General features: G+C 42.3%; 1 protein-coding gene and 1 long non-coding RNA gene across 3 annotated transcripts in view; one reads left to right on the top strand and one right to left on the bottom strand.

Moving 5' to 3' along the window:
* The window catches only part of PHACTR3 (phosphatase and actin regulator 3), a 118,948-nt gene extending 110,029 nt beyond the window's left edge, over positions 1–8,919 (bottom strand). For both annotated transcript variants that reach the window (XM_075438327.1, XM_075438328.1), the window contains exon 1: positions 8,400–8,919. In XM_075438327.1, coding sequence (XP_075294442.1) covers positions 8,400–8,508 — 109 coding nt within the window. In that variant the 5' untranslated portion in view covers positions 8,509–8,919. The remainder of the gene's footprint in view (positions 1–8,399) is intronic.
* A 744-nt stretch (positions 8,920–9,663) lies between these two features.
* Positions 9,664–13,939, top strand: LOC142363552 (uncharacterized). Its single transcript, XR_012765805.1, has 5 exons — positions 9,664–10,241; positions 11,507–11,664; positions 12,236–12,327; positions 13,024–13,177; positions 13,622–13,939. It is a non-coding gene; the product is annotated as an uncharacterized LOC142363552 (long non-coding RNA).
* Positions 13,940–17,851: the final 3,912 nt, after the last annotated feature.

The following is a 17,851-nucleotide window of genomic DNA, read 5'->3' as shown; positions in this document are numbered from 1 at the left end:
ATAGGTATTTCTCAGACTGGACATCTGTGGTCAGAGAATATGAGCCTGAATCTTTTTGGTATCTCTGATAGTTCTTTTATAATGCATGAAAACATCTGAAGAGTTGAGGGAAACAGAAATGGCCTTTGTAGAGAGTATACAAGAGACCTGTAATACTTTCCTGTGTCACGTATGAGATACTGCAGCTCTGAAAAAGCCCCTTTCCACTCATACAGCTTGCTTTGATGATTGTATACTTAAGACCTAAAACTTTAATAAGATGCAAATGCATTATTTAGATATCAATATAAAAATTTTAACAATCAATCCAGCATTGTTTGCACAGTGTGCAATGTCATCCCTGCTGCTTTTCATGACAGAGTATAGTTGCTGCAACCAACATAAGTGTGAAGAAGGAACTTCTGTGCACATAACTAGATTCCTTCTGGTGCATGAAAGAGGATTCGCTGGAACTAGGGGAGGTAAAATATTTAAGGTATTCTAGAACTAATAAATTAATTCTGATTCAACAAAGGATAATAGAAATTGTTAGATCAGATAACTAGTGAAAAAGCTTTTCACTGACATGTGATAGACTACCTACTCTAACTCTGATATTCAAGTTTAGAACCAATTCTTTACGTGTCCCAAGGGTTTTGCTAGTAGCACTGTAAATATGAGAACCAACAAGCATCGGGAACAGCAGAACAGCAGTGCCTTGGGTCTCTGTAATGTGGGAGCAGAGTGCACATTTGCACTGTGTGACAGTCCCTTAGGCTTCTGCATTTCAAAGTGAAATTCTGTCCAATCTTTCTGCTCAGAATGATTGCAAAGCTAGGAGGAAAACAGAACCCTCAGTTATTACTCAAGGATGCAGAAGTAACTATAGATGCAAAAAAAGTTCATAAAACACCACCAGGTATTTTCGATAACATGACCTCGCTCTCATAAATCCAGTCTAGGTCATGATGGTGTATAATCAGTATTTCCAATTCTTGGACAAAGAGGTTTAAATGGTTTAAGTAGCTTTTCAGCAACATTCAAACTACCTGCCAGCTTGAAATTTAGGAGAAAAGAAAACAGTAAAACACCTTTTTTTCCCCATTAAAGTTCTCTATTTCATTTACAGAACTCTAATATCTGGCTAAACACAAGTCTTCAAACACTGGGAACAGTCAAACCTTGGAAGGGCCTAAAAACAACCCTCAACATGAGTAGCATAATTATTAACTGATTCAACTCATTTGACTGCTGCAAAAGTAACATTGAAACATAACTTCAGCAAGCTCTCTCTTGAATCCCCAAAAACAAAGTAGTTAGTTTCAGTAAGTAAAATGCGCAGGCAACCAACACAGAGCAGGTTGTGTTAAGCATGCATCCTGTTGAGTAATACACACCATAATGATACCACGCCATTGGCACAAATCTCAATGTGTGCAGGGCCAAATTTACACCTTCAGAGCAACAGAATCTACATCTAGCAAGTCCCTGTAGAGCTTTCCCAAGTGCCCTGTGCCCGTGCTCCTCTCAGAAATGGAGCAATTACTCTCCCCTCCTAGTAAATGCTGGAGAAGAGGTGCCATGTGCATGAGATGCCTCCTGCACCAGGGAGGAGGGCTGCTGGGGTAGGAGGAGATTCTCCAGGGCAGGACAGAGGGAAAAAAGGGAGTTGTGTGCTTCCAGTGAAGTTTCTCCACATTACAGGGACTTCAAGTCCACTTAGATCAGACCAGCAAGGGACTGGGGATTTGGTGAGAAACAAAAAGACCTTCCCAAAAGCACAAGGGCCCATTTGTTAAAGGATAACTAGCATTGCTGTACTTCGTAATATGGTGAGAATTTTTCTGGAGCTATGCGACAAAAAATTCCAACTCTACCTTCCCACAAATAACAAATGTTTTGGGGAGCCCTACAGGGCTGAAATTTCGATTTCAGTGTAAAAGGAAATTGGAATGTAAATTAATATCCTGCAGTATTCTAGTATCCACTGAGTATTCCTGCGTATACTCCCCACGGTATCACACAAGGAACTAAATACGTGTGGAACAGTACGTTTCTGCTGGGAGCCCTTTGGTGGGATTAGAACAGACACATTCTGACTTTGAATGAGAGAACTTAAAATATCACAGAGCTTCCTATGTATGAAAAATATGGTAAAGTCATAAACTGGAGCAGCAAAAGCACTGACTAGCTTATTTAATTTTGGTCATAAATTGTGTTGAGAAAGGATGTAGAAGACCTGGTATACTTCTTGCTTCAGCAAAAAAATATGATGCAGGGCAAACAAATCCTGTTAACAGAACAGACTTGTTGATACAGGAAAATGAAATGGAAACCAAAAACTTTCTGGTGAAAAAAAAAATCCATTTAATAGGTGGCCTGACTCAAGTGTTAGTATCAAATTTGTACATTTACGCAACAACTAAAGACATCACAGGTAAGCCTACAAGTCCCTGATTTAAGCTGCAGTGATCTAAATGACTGTAAAAGGACGAGAGCACCAGCCATCTGACAGGCAGGGCATCAAGAGCATCTTTTTCTGTCCTGGCGCTCACTCTGCCATCAATTTCCTCGTGCCTTAAGCACATGTTTTAAGTTAAGTACATGGTTACAAGATTTTCTGAATTACGGGCCTGGAATGAATAGGTTTGCAGTGAAAATGACTACAGAAAGCTGGCCCCTCTCTATCTGCACTCCAGTAGTACCCCTCTTTCTCTTTGCCTTCGCTTTGTTCCTTACAAGCATCTGCAGCCCAAACCTACTATGCTTTACTTTTGTTTTTGAGTTTTCAGACCTCCCCTGCCAATAGCTTCCGTCATCATGCACTTTATCAGTGGAGTGTCCTGAGAGCTAAGGAGGAAAAGCGTAGCTTTCCAACTGCTAACAAACCCCCTAACAATATGCACAAGACTCAAATTGAGCAAACTTGTTAATTAAAATCTTTAGCAGCATAAATCAACCCTAAACAGTTACGAGAAATGAATGGTAGGCATATGAAGGGAGTGGCACTGTCTATTCAGGCTAGGTTACAGCTTTAAAACAGAAGAAAAGAAGAAGCCTTAGCATAGAGTATTCCTATACTCAATGTTTTATTGTGTTACGACATTCCCTCGGCATTACTTAGATGGCTGATGTCCTTGTGAGGCTCTGCAGGGTTACAGGTCATCCTTCAGCCCAAAGAGAGACAATGTAAAGGGAACATAACACTTCAATTCTCTTCTTAGCATCCTAGGAGAATACTTACAAGAATCCTTCCCGCTACAAAACTTTTGAATTATCATAACTAGAAACAGTGATGAAGGACCTTGAAGTTTTATGCAATTGTTCTCTCCTTGAGTTAACTCAGTGCACAATGCTGCTGATTACAGATGGTATCAATAGAAATAAAAAGGGAATCAGTGTCTGGCAGCGACATAGTTGTACATCTCTGGCACAACTGTTCTGAAGTAACTGTAACTTGTCAGATCTTGAAGTGCACCACAGCAGTGTAGAGGCTGAGAAGCCTCTTTCATCAGTCTTCTCCTACAAGAATGCTAAGGAATTATGCTAATATAGCTGTGAACAGCATCGAACACTACTGCTTGCACCGCAACAGCTCCTTGCCTTGGTACAGGCCCTACACTGGAGGAGAAGGAAGACATGCTGGACTGCTGGCAAGGTCCACTAAAGAACTCAGTGTTGCCAATCCTGAAAAATCATTCTTTAAGCGCATGATGCCAGGAAGGAAAAGTAGCACCATAGAGTAGAGAGAAAAATGTGATGGCACCAATGTATACTTCTACAAATTAAAATGGATTATCCCCAAATTAAGAGGGGGTTTGACATTTTCACACATTGTCATGGTTGGCTGTATCTCCTCAAGTAATAGAGAGTTTTGACATGGTGTGCTCTTCTTCAGTCTGTGGAGCCTTATCTTTCATGACTACAAATCAAATGAGACTGTCAATCTTTTCTATACCCTGTGACTGCTGGAAGGATATAATGAGAGCAATATTTTGGCTTCCTGCAACTGTCTCTCAAATAGATGGTGATACTGAAATCTGTTCTGAATTTATCCCTGCCCTCTTTAGACTCTCCTTTCTCTCTTGATCCTTACCAGGAAAGATGGAGGAGGGGAAAGAGAAAGGGGAAAGGAAAAAACTATGATCTCTGGAACTAACGAAATCCTTCTTTGCATTATGTTTTCTTAAGTGATTGCTGTCTTTTGCCATCTAAATCATCTTCCATCACCTTTCAATTTTTAAAATTAGAACTTAACTAGTATTTTATCATTTTTAAACATCCTTATCTGTCTCAAAAAATTCCCCTTGATGTTATGGCAGAATGTGGTATTTTCTAGAGCAGTTTTTCACCTCAGAGCTAACCCCAGATCTACAATCAATGAAGATGTGTCTTTATACACAAACTGTGATACAATTGGGTATTCTGGCCTTCTCCCAAACTCAGTGAAAACAATGGGACTTTTAGCAGCCATCTTAATGGCAGCAGGGAAGGATGCTACTGGTTTTAGACCTCTTTCGAGGATTTCCAAATGAAAGTTGTGTTAATTGTGATTCTTCTCCTGTGCATCTGGTATTAGGTCATGGCACAATAGGAAAAATGAAATTCACTTTCTTAACAACAGCACAATCTGGAGACAGTCTATAGTTAAGCAAGATGTAAGTATTCTGATGTGTGTTTCTCAAATTCAAGACAGACTCTTTTTTAAGGCTTGCTCACTCAGTGTGACAGCGTGCTTAAATAAAGACTGAAATATGAAGTCCAGTGTTCACTGCACTATACTAATTCTCACAAAATATTGGTCAGTGGCCCTAAAATAGCTCACTTAAATCACAGCCTGAAATGCATTATTTTGTCTTAAAGGAGAAAACGACATTCAATTAAAACAAAGAAACATTCATTCCTTCTTATCTTTCTCATACTATTTCCAGCATTCTCTACACTATCAGTAAGAACTATATGCACCATTTAAATGCTGGAGGAAATTATCTATTTGTCAGTAGAGCCTGCACAGATAACTGAAGTCCGTATTTTCTTCTCAGACCACGACTGTGACATCACAATTGATCACTGTGAGGAGCTGCTGTTTAATTAAAGTTGCATGTGAAGGATCTAAATCAGTGAATCCGTATCTCTGTTTTAGAATAAATAGCTATTAACTGCCTCTAGTCTAGTTTACTGAACACCTTGTTTATCTTACTGCAGGAACATTTAATAAGGTCACAGTGGCATGTGTTAATTTTTTAACTTTTTACATGTGATAAAATTCCCTGTAGTCTAAAGATTACATATGTTCTAGTAAATCCAGGTTGTAAAGTAGCTTTTCATTTCTACAATGAATGCTGTGTGAAGAAAAGCACACTAGATAAGAAGTTTTATTGTGAAGCCCTAATTGTTCAAGGCTTGGAGTAATTGCTGTTTCTGCTGGCATCAGTCAGGACTGCGAGTGTCCAGAACTTCTCAAAAATTGAAAGCTGTAGGAAGTGAACGAACACTTGCCATCTGCAGTGTGTTCATCCTGAATTCCTTGAATTTGGTGTTTACATTACTCAGTATCAGCTCAAAAGAGATTATATGGTCCAGTGATAAAAGATTCTGAACTTATGCAAGACAGCCAGCAAGTCTTGCAACCATGCTGCGTACAGTCAATACTACTGTTAAGCTGACGTTTCAAGAGACAAAGGAAAATGAAGCATTGTATCAGAGAATTTTCTTAGGTAAATACATGAAAAGCTATATGCTGCCACCTCTACATTCTAAGCTATGTCACTGAAATTTCCTATATAAATCTGGTCTAAAAAAAACCCTGCTGTAATTGTATAGGTCAAGCGAAGAAATATAAATTAGGTCTTTAAACAAACCCACATGAACAGCAGAAAAATCTTTAGAGTGTAGGCTGGCTTCATCTATTACCACATTTTCTGCCTCGGTATACTTTCCTACAGTAGACATAGGCAAATCAATTGGTGCAGAATAATCCCTGACCACATCATGCTTTCAAGAAAATGTTGTAAAACAAAAGTGCATGCTCAGTAGGAATATAGTATCATCCAAATGCCATATTAAAGTAGGAATGTTTTTGTAGTCATCCTTCAGTTATATCTATATTTTGTTATTGGCTTATTTGTCTGTGCAATTTAAATGCATGACTTAAATGTTAATGAAAACTAATTTAGTTTTTAAATTAACAAGGAGTCTTACATGTCCAAACTTACTTCTCTATATGGTTTTTCTGTGAGTAAGGTTGGGATGTAAACACTAACTTCGTATGTATCATTTAGCGCTCCTAAGACTTTCTTTTGACTTAGAGTACATAGATGGTTATGTTGGTATTATAATGATGATAAAATTATTTTCCATAATGATAAGATAAATTGCAATTCTGTCTCCTAGCATACATAATTCTTCCAATAGTATAAATTGTATTTCAGTTTTTTGAGTAGCCGATTGTATGAAATTGCTCATAGTACGTGATTACTTACAACACTGTAGAGTGTTATTATTAAGTCATTTATGTTCATTTTATTATTATTTTGAAGCATACAGATGTTCAATACTATTTGATAAAGCTGAAAAGCTTACCAAATGTGCTAATTCTACTACTTTTTATACCTACCTGGACAAAAACCATATGCATTTATCACCTTTTGTTTCTCTCCACATATTGTATGTATAACACAATAGCATAAAAGACATCTTTTCTTGCACATTAGTATAGCTTCTGCCATGCAATGGGACACTGTCTTATCTGATGGAGTCTGTATTAGGGGAAAAAAAATGCTACTTAGTATTGATAGTTCTTGCTCCTTACAAAAAGCATAATGTTTACATCCTTGTCTATATGACAGACATGTTGTGTACTTTCTTTGTTGTGTATTTAACAAAGGCCAAAATAATTAATTAGCAGAAAATAACACAGAGGTATTAAAACTGAGATTGCATGTGCCTTCCTTTGATTAGTCACTTCTGCTTCCAGAAATCAAATGGCAGAAACATACATTCCTCTTTCAGTCAAGATTGCCCCTTTGGGAGTGAGTCGAGCAGTTCATGTCAGAAGAGTCCTTTGTTCCCTTCACTTAGGGTATTGGAACAGTTGGGCATCAGAGATAAATCATCTACTGTTTGCCTTAATTTAATTTGTATTTCACTTCAAAGCAAGGTGCTCAGAACTTCTTGATAAGACAAATAAATAGGAGAACTTAAAATGGTTACAAATATTCATATCCTCATTGGCTCAGAGGGAAGCAGTATAGCAGGTGTATGAAAAGAGCCTGGAATATTTTATTTACTCAGTAATCTGAAAAAGGCCGGAACTAAAGTTGAATACAAAATTGCATTCAGGGATCGGCTCTTCCAGGCTGATAGTGCCTGACTCAAAACCTAAACCCATTTCTAAGTTGAGAATTCAGTGTAATGGGCAGTGCTGATCAGCACCCCATTCATTGTCTCACACTGTTTTGATTACTCCTTTTCTCATACAGAAACCCTCCAGTTCCTCTGTGACCATCTATTCAGATAAACTGGGAGTGAACTGACTCTCAGCCTTTGCTTCCAGCTTGGTGTGGTGCCTTTCTGTGCAATCACATCACATCAAAGCCATGTAGTTATTTGTTTCTTTTTTTTTTTTTTTTTTCTAGAGGGGTCATCAGTGCTTAAGATTCTGACAATCTGAAATTACTGAGTCACCACCAACAGACATTTAGAATTATTCCTCAAAGTGAAGTTCAGCTGAAAACATCATTAGCCATTGTTAAAGAAAAACACAATCAAATCACAATACGCTATATATATACTAGCGATTCGGCTGTGTCCCTCCAGCACCACCGTCTGTGCCTACACTTCATAAGAAGATTATGCTTCCCCCTGTGAAGTGACAATTACCTTCTTGCGGGGAGAAAGCGTTTAATTATGACTCTGCTTCCCCTCGTCTCCATGGTGACCCCATGCAAACAGCCTGCTTTACTAGACCTGATTCCCCCCCCCCGCTCCCCACGAAAGTAATAAATTAGCTCGGCGTGAACCTCGGCCGCGGCGTCAACCGCCGCCGCGCCGGAGCCCTGCCCCGGGGCCGGGGGAGCCCAGCGCCCGCCCCGGGCGGCCCCGGGGACCCCGCCGGCCGCGCCCCGTTGCCCGCTCCCATCTCTGAGCGGGGCGGCCCCGGGCGCGGCGCGGTCTGGCCCCAGCTGCCCCCCCCCCCCCGCCGCCCGCTCGCTTGGCGGCCGACCCCGGGATCGCGGAGCCGCGGGCAGAGCTCCACCGTAGCCCAGCTCGGGGCTGAGCCGCCGCACCGTTTCAGCGCTTGCTGCAGAAAACGCGTTCCCCGCTCCACCCGCCCGCGGGCCGCGCTACGTATTGGCGGACGATCCCGGCGCGCCCCTGCCCGCCCGCTCCAGCGCTGCCGGGGCGAGCGGGGCCGTTACCTGGGTGCTCCCCGGCGCCGGGGCCCGCCGGGTCGGTGAGGATGCTGGGGTCACTCTGCGACCGGCCTCGCGGGAGAAAGCAGCCGGTCCCTTCTTCCGATGCAGCCATGAGGTGGAGGGCGGGAAGCTCAGAGGCGGGGGGAGGAGGAGGCGCTCATGGAGCCGGAGGCGGCCGGGGGACAATGGGGACGGGGGTGCGGCGGCGGGGCCTCAGCCGGGCGGGACCAGCCGCGGCAGCATCTTCCCTGGCGCCGTGGGCAGGCTGCGGCGGGGCGCTCCGCCGGCACCGGGCGCTCAGGGGGCAGCTTCGGGCGCCTCAGGGGGGTGGGCCATGCTGCTTGGCGGGGTGGGCAAGAGCCGGGGCGCGGGTCGCCGGCCCGGCCCCCCGCCGCCCCCTCCCGGGACGCTCCCTCCCGGGACCCCCACCCCGAGCGTCGCTCCCGGAGTCGCCTCAAGCCGCCGGGCTGCTGAGCGCATCCGTTGGAAAACATTGGGATTCTCCCATGGTGCCCCGCGAGCGGCCGCGTGACGTCACGGCGGCGGGGGGGGAGGACGGGCGCTGCACCTGCACTGCACAAAGGCGGGGGCCGCCGCAGGTGCGCGCGGCCGTGAGGTTCCGCCCCCACCGGGAGCACGTGACCGGGGAGGGGCCGCCCCACCCCTTCCCCCCTCGGGGCGAAGACCCCGCCGCTCCCCTGCGCCCGCCCCCCACCGGAGGATGCGGTGGGGCCCGGTGTCCGCAGCCTGTCTCCGCCCGGGGCCGGCAGGGCGGGGTGGGGTCCCATGGCGGACCCTCCGCGGACCCGGCTGGGTCTCCTGGAAGAGGCGGCGGCTCACGGGGACCCCGGGGACACGGGTTGTTTAGGCTCGGGGCGAAGAGTTCGGTCTGGGAGCTCGTTGAAAGGGAGCAGCCGTTCTTAGGGAGCGTTCCCCGAGGGGTGGCCGAGACGGCGCCCGTGGAGGAGCTGCGGGGGTCTCGACCAGCGACAGTCAGGGCCGGCTTAAAACGCGCTCTTGGTGATGTCCTACGGCACGCGGAGTCAGCGCGTGTTAGCTTCGTGTGGGTTCTCTCCTCGCTTGTGATGGTGGGGTAGGGTAGAGGAGTGTGTAGTGAACATTGCCGTTGTCCTTGGGTGGAACTGGCATGGAGGAATACGCATACCTATGAGTAGGTTTCTTTGACTCGGAAGCAGTGGTTGTATGTGAAGATGGCTGAGCTCCTGTCGTAAGACAAGAATAAACTTGCCAGATTTTAGGGGGGAAACTTCGTGTCAGAAAGTTTTCCATTTATGCAGTCATTCGTTCATGTATGTATTTGTTTTTACAGAAATACATGGAAGACATTTTGCGTATCTCACATGAAGCAAATGTGTTTGAGCCACTTCCGAAAGCAGGAGCAAATGCAGCAGTTCTGTGGGGCTGTGTCTTAGTTGTGTTTCGGGGTTTCAGCGCAAAATTCGTCCCGTCCATCATAGAAAGAAGTGTATTTGCCTTTTTTGTGAAGCAGGAGTTTCAAAGTTAATCACCTGCACATATCTCATTTGGGAGTCACCTTTGGGCTATGTGTTCCCTGAGGTCTGGTCAACTTGGTGACGTCTTGCAAAAAAAAAGTTGTCTGCGGGCCCGCACTGAACGTAGGGCTTGGTAAGAAAACTCTGCAAAGACTTCGTCTGAGCAAGGCCTGGGTGTGGCTGTGGCAGTCGCATCTGCCCACGGCTGGGGTGAGCTGCGGCATCTGACATTGAGCTTGGATATTGTCACCAGAGCAGAAATTGAACAAAGGGTTTAAAGCAAAGCATCAAAGAGTTTCTCATTCAGTGGGTGCTTCTTGCTGCGTGTAAGGTAGGTTGTAAGGAAAAAGTAGCACATGGTAGTGCAATCTAAGCTGTAGCGAAACGCAATGGGATAAATTAAGGTAGCAAGGGCATTCTGCAAGTTGAGTTTTGGTTTGGGTTTGTTTTTTTTTTGAGAGCTTAACATTGCCATCTTGACACATTTTCAGTGTCAGTTTTTGTAATTTCTTCTAAGCCTTGCCAGTCAAACAGCTCATCATCATTCCAAAAAGGCAGCTAAAGGAACCATTTTTATCATGCTATAAAACATTCCCAAGGAAAGAAACAAATAAATCCCAAACACTTGTTTGAGAGGTGCTTTAAAGAGGTCAGGATGTATTTTGTACTCTGTTCCCCCTTGAGCCAAGCTTTTGAGTTGCCATGACTCAACTTTGAAGTGGAGGCATAACTTTAAGAATTACTTATGATAGATTTTTTTTTTGTACATACAGATAGCACTGTCTGACATGAAAAGTGGGCCCAGTTTTCAAGTAAGAAATCTTCCCTTTATAGTGAAATAATAAGCCAAATCTATTTTTATTCCTAAAAAGAGAGGAAGTAGCAAGTTTTAAATGGTTTTTTTTTCCATATAGCTTTTAGGTCATGCTAGAAAATGCTGATGATTTCTCGTGAATTCTGTGAAAGTCTGTTTGTACTAGTTGATATATGTGCTTTCCACAATGAAGAATAATACTGATTTCTTGTATAAAACATATAGTTGAAAAGTTCCATACCAGATTTAAGCATTTGTATAAGACTGAATATATTAGAATATTTTCAGCTCGAGAAAGAATGTGTCCAAGCCAGCTTTAGTACCCTATGGAGGCACGCAAGATTAGACTGGCGTATTTTTAACCAACTCACATATGGATTGCCTCTACAGAGGAGACTTTATAGGGTTCCCTTGGATCCAAAAATACTGTCTGATAGAAATCAGTCAAACAAGGCTGGAATCTGCCTTGCTGTTTCAACTTAGTTGAAACATTTCATTTTCTCTCATTCCTGCCAAGCCAAGCATCAAGAGGCTCAGTCTGGGAATGGCTCCCGGGTGCTGTGCATGCCAGCCGAGGGAGCTGCCCCTAGGCCATCTTGCTATTCATGAATGAACCATCAGCAAAAGAAAAAATTGTGTTAAATTGTTTAAACCTGTGTTGCTAAATAATGTCTCTCATGTAAAAAGGATGATTATCTGCGTGTCTTTTACTTTCAAGTTTCATGTAAAATTATGATGATGATGTATCTATTTGCACTTCTCATTGCCTTACCTTAAAGCAGGCTCTGCGTTCCTTCTGCGGGCAAAGCTTTTGGCAGGACACATAAATGTGAGGCAAGGTCTTTTCTGCATGTCGAAGGACCAATGCTGAAAGGAACAGAGCGCTTTCACAGAAGTAAACAGAGGTTGATGGAGGTGTGCACCAACCAATATATCATAGGTATCTTGATTTGCAAATCCATCTGGAACTGGAATGACACTAAACCTGCTTCTAGCTGTGGGTACTAAGCACTTGAAAAATTGTCCTTAAGTTCCCTTTTAGTACTTGATATAATTTTGCAAATGTCACAAAAATATTTGCAGGATCAGAATGATTACTAGCAGAAACATGATTCTCCTTTTATTTGGTTTATTTTCTCACTGTAACGGTCTTGTGGTAAACAAGTTTGCAACATTTTTGCAGAATGGACAATGATCAGATACATTTATTTCTCTCTCGGAGGATTTCTAGCCTTTGATATTTGTGATGAAAAGTTACGATGAGATTTTTCTAGCTTAGAGGCAGATATTTCTGTGATAGGAATCCATTCAGTTGCAGAAAAATACTTCTTAAAATGAAATATCCACATAAGGAACACAAAAGAGAAAATAAAATTTGTTTAGCTTGATGCATATTCCACAATCAAACCAATGCGTGTCCATTTGATATGCCTTCCCTTGACAAAAAGATGTTAAAATGCAATTATATAAGTGGTATGCATGATTTGATTAGTTTTCTTTCTGTTTGATAGACATCTGAACTACTGTTTCATGGTCTAGTTATATGAAGAGAAATCCTGACTTGTGTTGGAAAGGAATAATTCTCTGAGGAGAAAGAAAAGAGGTGAGTCATGTCAGTCTGTTTTTCCTGAGTCAGCAGAATATTAAACAACCTTATTTTCTTCAGTCTGAAGCCTAAATGTGATCTCTGAGCATAACTCTGATCTTTCTGCGCTGTTATTTAGAAAAATGAGTTCAGGATAGATTTGGATTGACAGTATCAGCTTTCATGTTAAAATTGTTGTGATGACCAAGGGACAAATAGCCTTGCTCTGAGCAGTTTTCTCAAATGCAGCACAGAAGGCATTTGTTCTGTTGCTTGGGAGTCTTAACCTAGTTTTTTAGATTTTATGCCAGCTTGTTGTAGTTCAGTATGCTTAGAGTAACAATAAAGGTGAGCATTCCAATGCTCAGAAGGCTGTTGTCTCTATCTGCCTTGTGTTTGTGGGGTTTTTTTCTCTCAGATGCTCTCTTGGTAAAGAGGACATAGGGCCTATTCTGAGCCTGTATTTGTCAAGAAGATAAATGTATGTCCCTGAGAAGAAATATAAGCATCATCCAGCAGTCACAACTTTGTAACTACAAAGACTTGAAAGATGTGTTCTGCAAAGCATGATGATGTAGTCGCTACTCTGGAAAGCAAATGAAAAATGAATAAGTGTCAGGGACTTATTTGTTGGTGGCTTCATGTATGTCTCTGATACTCAAGAGCTATTCGAGGAATCACCCATCTGGTTTTCCTGTTTGCTTTTTCTCACAGCTCTGGTGCTCACTCTGTAATTTTAAAAGTGGAGGAGCAGGAAAGGAAGAGGCAGGGAGAAAAGTAAATGAAGACAGTCAGCTGCCTGCCCCTGCTGACAAACAGCCTGACTCACCCAAGTCCTTCTAGGTAGCACTGCAACGGCAATGAGAAGGTGAACATCTACTCTTATGTCAGTTATTCCAAATTATGCAGCATAGTAGTAACAGCAGCGTATCAGTTTATGGGGAAGGAACTCACACCTGTGACATGCCAGGGCCAACAGAGAGTTGCAGGGATGTGATTACTGTGCATAATAGTTGTGCGTGAGATGCAAGGAAGAGGCAGCTGTGTGGGGAAGACAGTGGAGGACTCCTGCAGCTCAGTCAAAGCCAGCGAGGCTAGAGGTGATGTGCTGTGTGAGTATTGTTTGTGCCAGTTTGAACTCTGAAGGGATGATTTTCCTCTCCTTTTTTTTTTTGTTCCCCTTGGACTTCACTATGACTGAGGAAAAGGGGACTATATACAAACTTCCATAGCAGGTCCAAATCTTCCTCCCTTCTGCATTGCCTTTTGGGGAATGAATATTCATGTATACAGATCTTTCTCTTTTTTACAGGCACAGTGCTCTTAAGAAGGCATATGGCTGGAAGTGCCTTATTAGCCTCACGTTCATCCTCGAAGTGTTCCATGGTCTCAGATATCCAAAACTATGAAAAACTGGAGACGTGGGAGGTATGAAGGCCATGTCCTGTGTAACTGAGACCCTGCAAGCTCTACTAATTAATACGAGAAAACCTGGTGAAGTATTTCTTCTAACATTTGTAACATAAGTGGTAGAGGTTTTAGACTTCAGGACAATAGAAATAGCTTAAAGAAATTGGTGTTTGTTGTAAATATAAAAAAATGCAGTGTAAGATCCCAGAAGAAGTTTGCCATCGGAGTCAGGAAATTCCACTTTGAATCATTAATTGTCCTTTGACATATTTAAGGTTGAGAAAATACCTGATCATGCTTGATATGCATTTTAATTGGTGTCATTGGTCATTGATGTGCAAGAAGTGGTCTCTCCTCAGAGCTGCAATTCCCTCACACCCTTCCTAGAGCTCGGGACATTTGGTGTTGAGAAGAAGCTCCTGCAGAGGTACGTGCCCTACGGATGGGGTTTCTTCCCTGCTTTCTCTTTAAGCTTTTACCAGGGTTTTACACAACCTGCTCAAGGGCTGGTGCTTTCTGTGGGGTTTGCCACATGTGCCCTGTTGGGTGGAGGTTGAGGAGAGACTGCGCAAAAATCCCAGTCCTGCCCTGCATTTAAACCCTGGCAGGTTTAACCAGGGTTTGTCTCAGCTTTTCAGGTACTTGACCCTGGAGTTTAACTTTAGCTCTGCAGAATCAGGAAGCTCATTTTATGACAACATTTTAGGCCCATATAACACTGTGTAGATTTTATTAGTTAATAATCATATCAGCTGTTTAAACACCTTTTTTCCCCCCCTTCTGATTTAATAAGGAGAGGAGGGAAGGCTGCTTTCCCAGTGATTTTCAAGCAGCTGGAAACTGTTTTATTTTATGTTTAGCCCTTTGCTTGTTAACAATCCACAGGTGAATATTTGATCTCTGTCTTAACTGAATTTTGTAAATGTAGAACTTGTCTTCACACTAAAAATAGCCAACACATGCTAGTGAAGGGTGAGTGTCAGGAAGACGTGGTAGACAGCGTGCTGGTAGAAATACAAGAGGAATAACTTGCATCCAATTGAGACTTCATTAGGAAAACCACTGTACTCCATTTCCTGTTTCTAGGGCTGTGATCCTGAAACTGTTATGGGCATTAACAGGCACGGTGGCAGATTTGCTGCTATCTGGCTGTTCTGTTCAAGTCCTTTCCTCACTCTGTCTGCTTGCAGTATGTTTAGAAGCTGCTCTTTTTCCTTCTCCAGTTGTCATCTTGTGTGCCGTGCCTGAAGTACCTGAGCTCTTCACTAACACAGCCCTTTCAATGAGCAATTGTGTCCGTCAGCTTTATTTTCTTTCCATTATTTCTGTTTCAAAATCACTTGAATGTATTGAAAAAGAGAAAAAAATTATGGAAGCTATTTGACTTGGTATACTAAGTGGGGGAAGTTCACAAATGGCTAAAGCTTAGCATCTGCTACTAATTGATTTTTGGAGTATAAAAATATGACTGCTTGCCACTTGCTTATGAAAGTCTGCTTTAAGTAATTCTGATCAGTTTGTCCCAAGAACAGGAGGGCACATGCTTGGGCAGGAATTGTGGTTTGGAAGGAACAAGGTGGAAGTTTCCTTCTAAGCTGCAATATGATCCCCTCTACTATTGGAGAAAGCATGTAACTGTTTATGTTGGTGCTAGAAATTAACGCTTACACCACTTAGGGTTATGCATAGTTGCAACCTACTCCTTTCTTTGCATAGAGTATGAGTAGACAGACTCCTTAGGATGTGTGGAACAATGAACAGCTGAGTAAATTGTATTTGTACACATAGATTTCCAGTATTAGTAACCACCATAACACCCCTACGTTTAGTACATTATGTGAATTTTTTTTTTCTGTCAGCAGGTTTCAGTAAGATCAGCATCTGCACTATTACTAGAATACATGCAGTGTGCAGGTTGGTGCAGCCCCTATGCTTTCCATATGTCTCGCTCAGGTCATTGGATCTCGGGTTCCATCTCTCCGAGGGTAAGTGATGCGGCCAGAGTGCAAGGGAGACAAATACATTGTAACTATTGTAGTGATGTTTGCTTTCTCCTTGCAAGTGGTAAATTGCTTAGAAAGCAAGTAGACTTTCTTAGTAACCATTTTGAGCACTTAAACTCCATTAGCAAATAAAATATATGTGACAAAGAAAAGCCTTTGTTTTGCTTATGCTTTGCTGGAAGCATTTGTATTTTAGAAGCCACTTTTTCAGGGGTAAGTTTGGATAACTTGTACCCTTATCAGAGATGTCTTTTTTTATTATGTATTGTATTCAGATAGTACATTCCGATTCAGATCTCATCTTGCTGTTACCAAATCCGGAAAAATTTTGACGTATAACTTTTTAGAATTAATTCATATAGCAAAGATCATTCAGTTGTCAGCAGCAGCAGGAAGGGATAATTGGTGTTCTGTGCTAATTGGGTGAGAGTTGAGGAATCTTTGACGTGGAGTTGCAGGACAAAATTCTCATTCCACGCATGTTAGTATAAGTTTCAACATTTACTTCAACGACTTTTTGATGTCATCTGTGTATCAGTTTCATTTCTTGTGTAACACAGAACTTTGGTATTTCACACAATGACCACGATACACAAGAAATTTGGCAATTGGAGAGTTAAAGTACTTTGGGAACCAGTGATACATGAAAATGACAGAGCTTCCTTCAGCAGATCAGTTTGTAGTTCTTGGGGACCTGAAATCTAGCGAAGACCACAATAATCAGGATTTATGAGGATCTCACAGGAGACAACCTCATATAATTGGGAGCTAACTTGGGTTTGTCTTCATGGGAGGAAATACAGGAAGTCTAGAGTTAATCAGCAGCTGGAGACAAGAGAATGAAAGATCAAATTGATTAGAACTCAGAATAAGCAAGGTCCAAGTTAGCAGCACAATATCTCTTTTGAGATTGAGCTGTGTAATCCATGACTCCTCAGAAGGCATAGCCACCCATTCCAGTTCTCATACCTGGGTGCTGTGTAGTGTAACAGAAGAGTTCGTGAGGCCGCAGTGTGCAGAACTGATTTAAGAGAATTGAGCTTGCTGTTTGAGCTTCCCCAGGGAGGAGCGCAGTGGTCTCTCTATGGTACATGTTCTTACTTCTCCGAGTGCTTCTGTGTGTTACCTAGTTTTACACATGTCTGGGACAGAGTAAACCTTGGAATGGTTCCATCCATTCAATTTCCTGCTCACCAGTTCCCGAAGCAAGACTTGAGAAGGGAAACAGGACAGCTACAAATAAATTCCAGGAATTTTTAGTTTAATTTTAAGGAAAACTAGGACTGAATACCATTCCTACATAGCAAAGTTACTGCTTTCTAAGAGGTGAAGTAAGCATTTGTGTGGTGTTTTTCATTTTCATTTAGGCAAAATATGGATGTGCAGTAAGATTATTGTTTGTGGAGGTTGTGCTTCTGCTCTTTTGCAGATGTAGTCTTTTTCAGAAATCGTTCTTCAGCAAAAACAGAAGTAAAAACTTTTTACTTTAAGTATCTTTTTTTTTTACAGTTGTGTATGTTGCCACGGCAGCAAGCAATCTTAAAATAATCTGCTCATCTACTGTATTGCAGTTCAGTATGCTGTTTCTTAATGGCGCAGATGCCATCTTGCTGCAAATTTTGGAAGGGCAGGCTTCTTAGCAATTTAAACACAACTTATTTGATGGACAGAGGTAGTGGTGGTTTTTCTAGGATCGGTTCTAATAGTAAACTTTTAACCTAAAATGTTAGCCCAAGACAGAATTAGACAGATTCTGTTCCATCACTTCAAAGCTGGAGGCTATGATGTAATCATAAGTGAAGTCAGAAATATTTAATCATGGAAATTTCTGTACTGCAGTTCTATTGTAAAATACACTCTTGGCCAGCCTTGCTTCCCGACAGCAGTAGACTGTTATCAGGCGAACCCTTTCAGACTGTGCAGCTTTGAGCTCCTGTATTTTGGAAACAAATCCTTTAACATCTTTATCCAACAAGTAAATGCAGATCTTGCCTGTCACACTCTTCCAATGAGGTCAAAATTCAGACGGTTGTTACAAAGGCCCTTTCTAGGCCAAGTAACACATTAGAATAAAAGTGCAAGTAGGATCAACTTCTTAAAGAGCCAAATTCTGAACCCAAATTTATAAG

This window comes from Opisthocomus hoazin, chromosome 18 (assembly GCF_030867145.1).
Source record: "Opisthocomus hoazin isolate bOpiHoa1 chromosome 18, bOpiHoa1.hap1, whole genome shotgun sequence".
Taxonomy (NCBI): domain Eukaryota; kingdom Metazoa; phylum Chordata; class Aves; order Opisthocomiformes; family Opisthocomidae; genus Opisthocomus; species Opisthocomus hoazin.
Note: the sequence above shows the minus strand (reverse complement) of the source record. Positions and strands in the feature narration are given on the sequence as shown.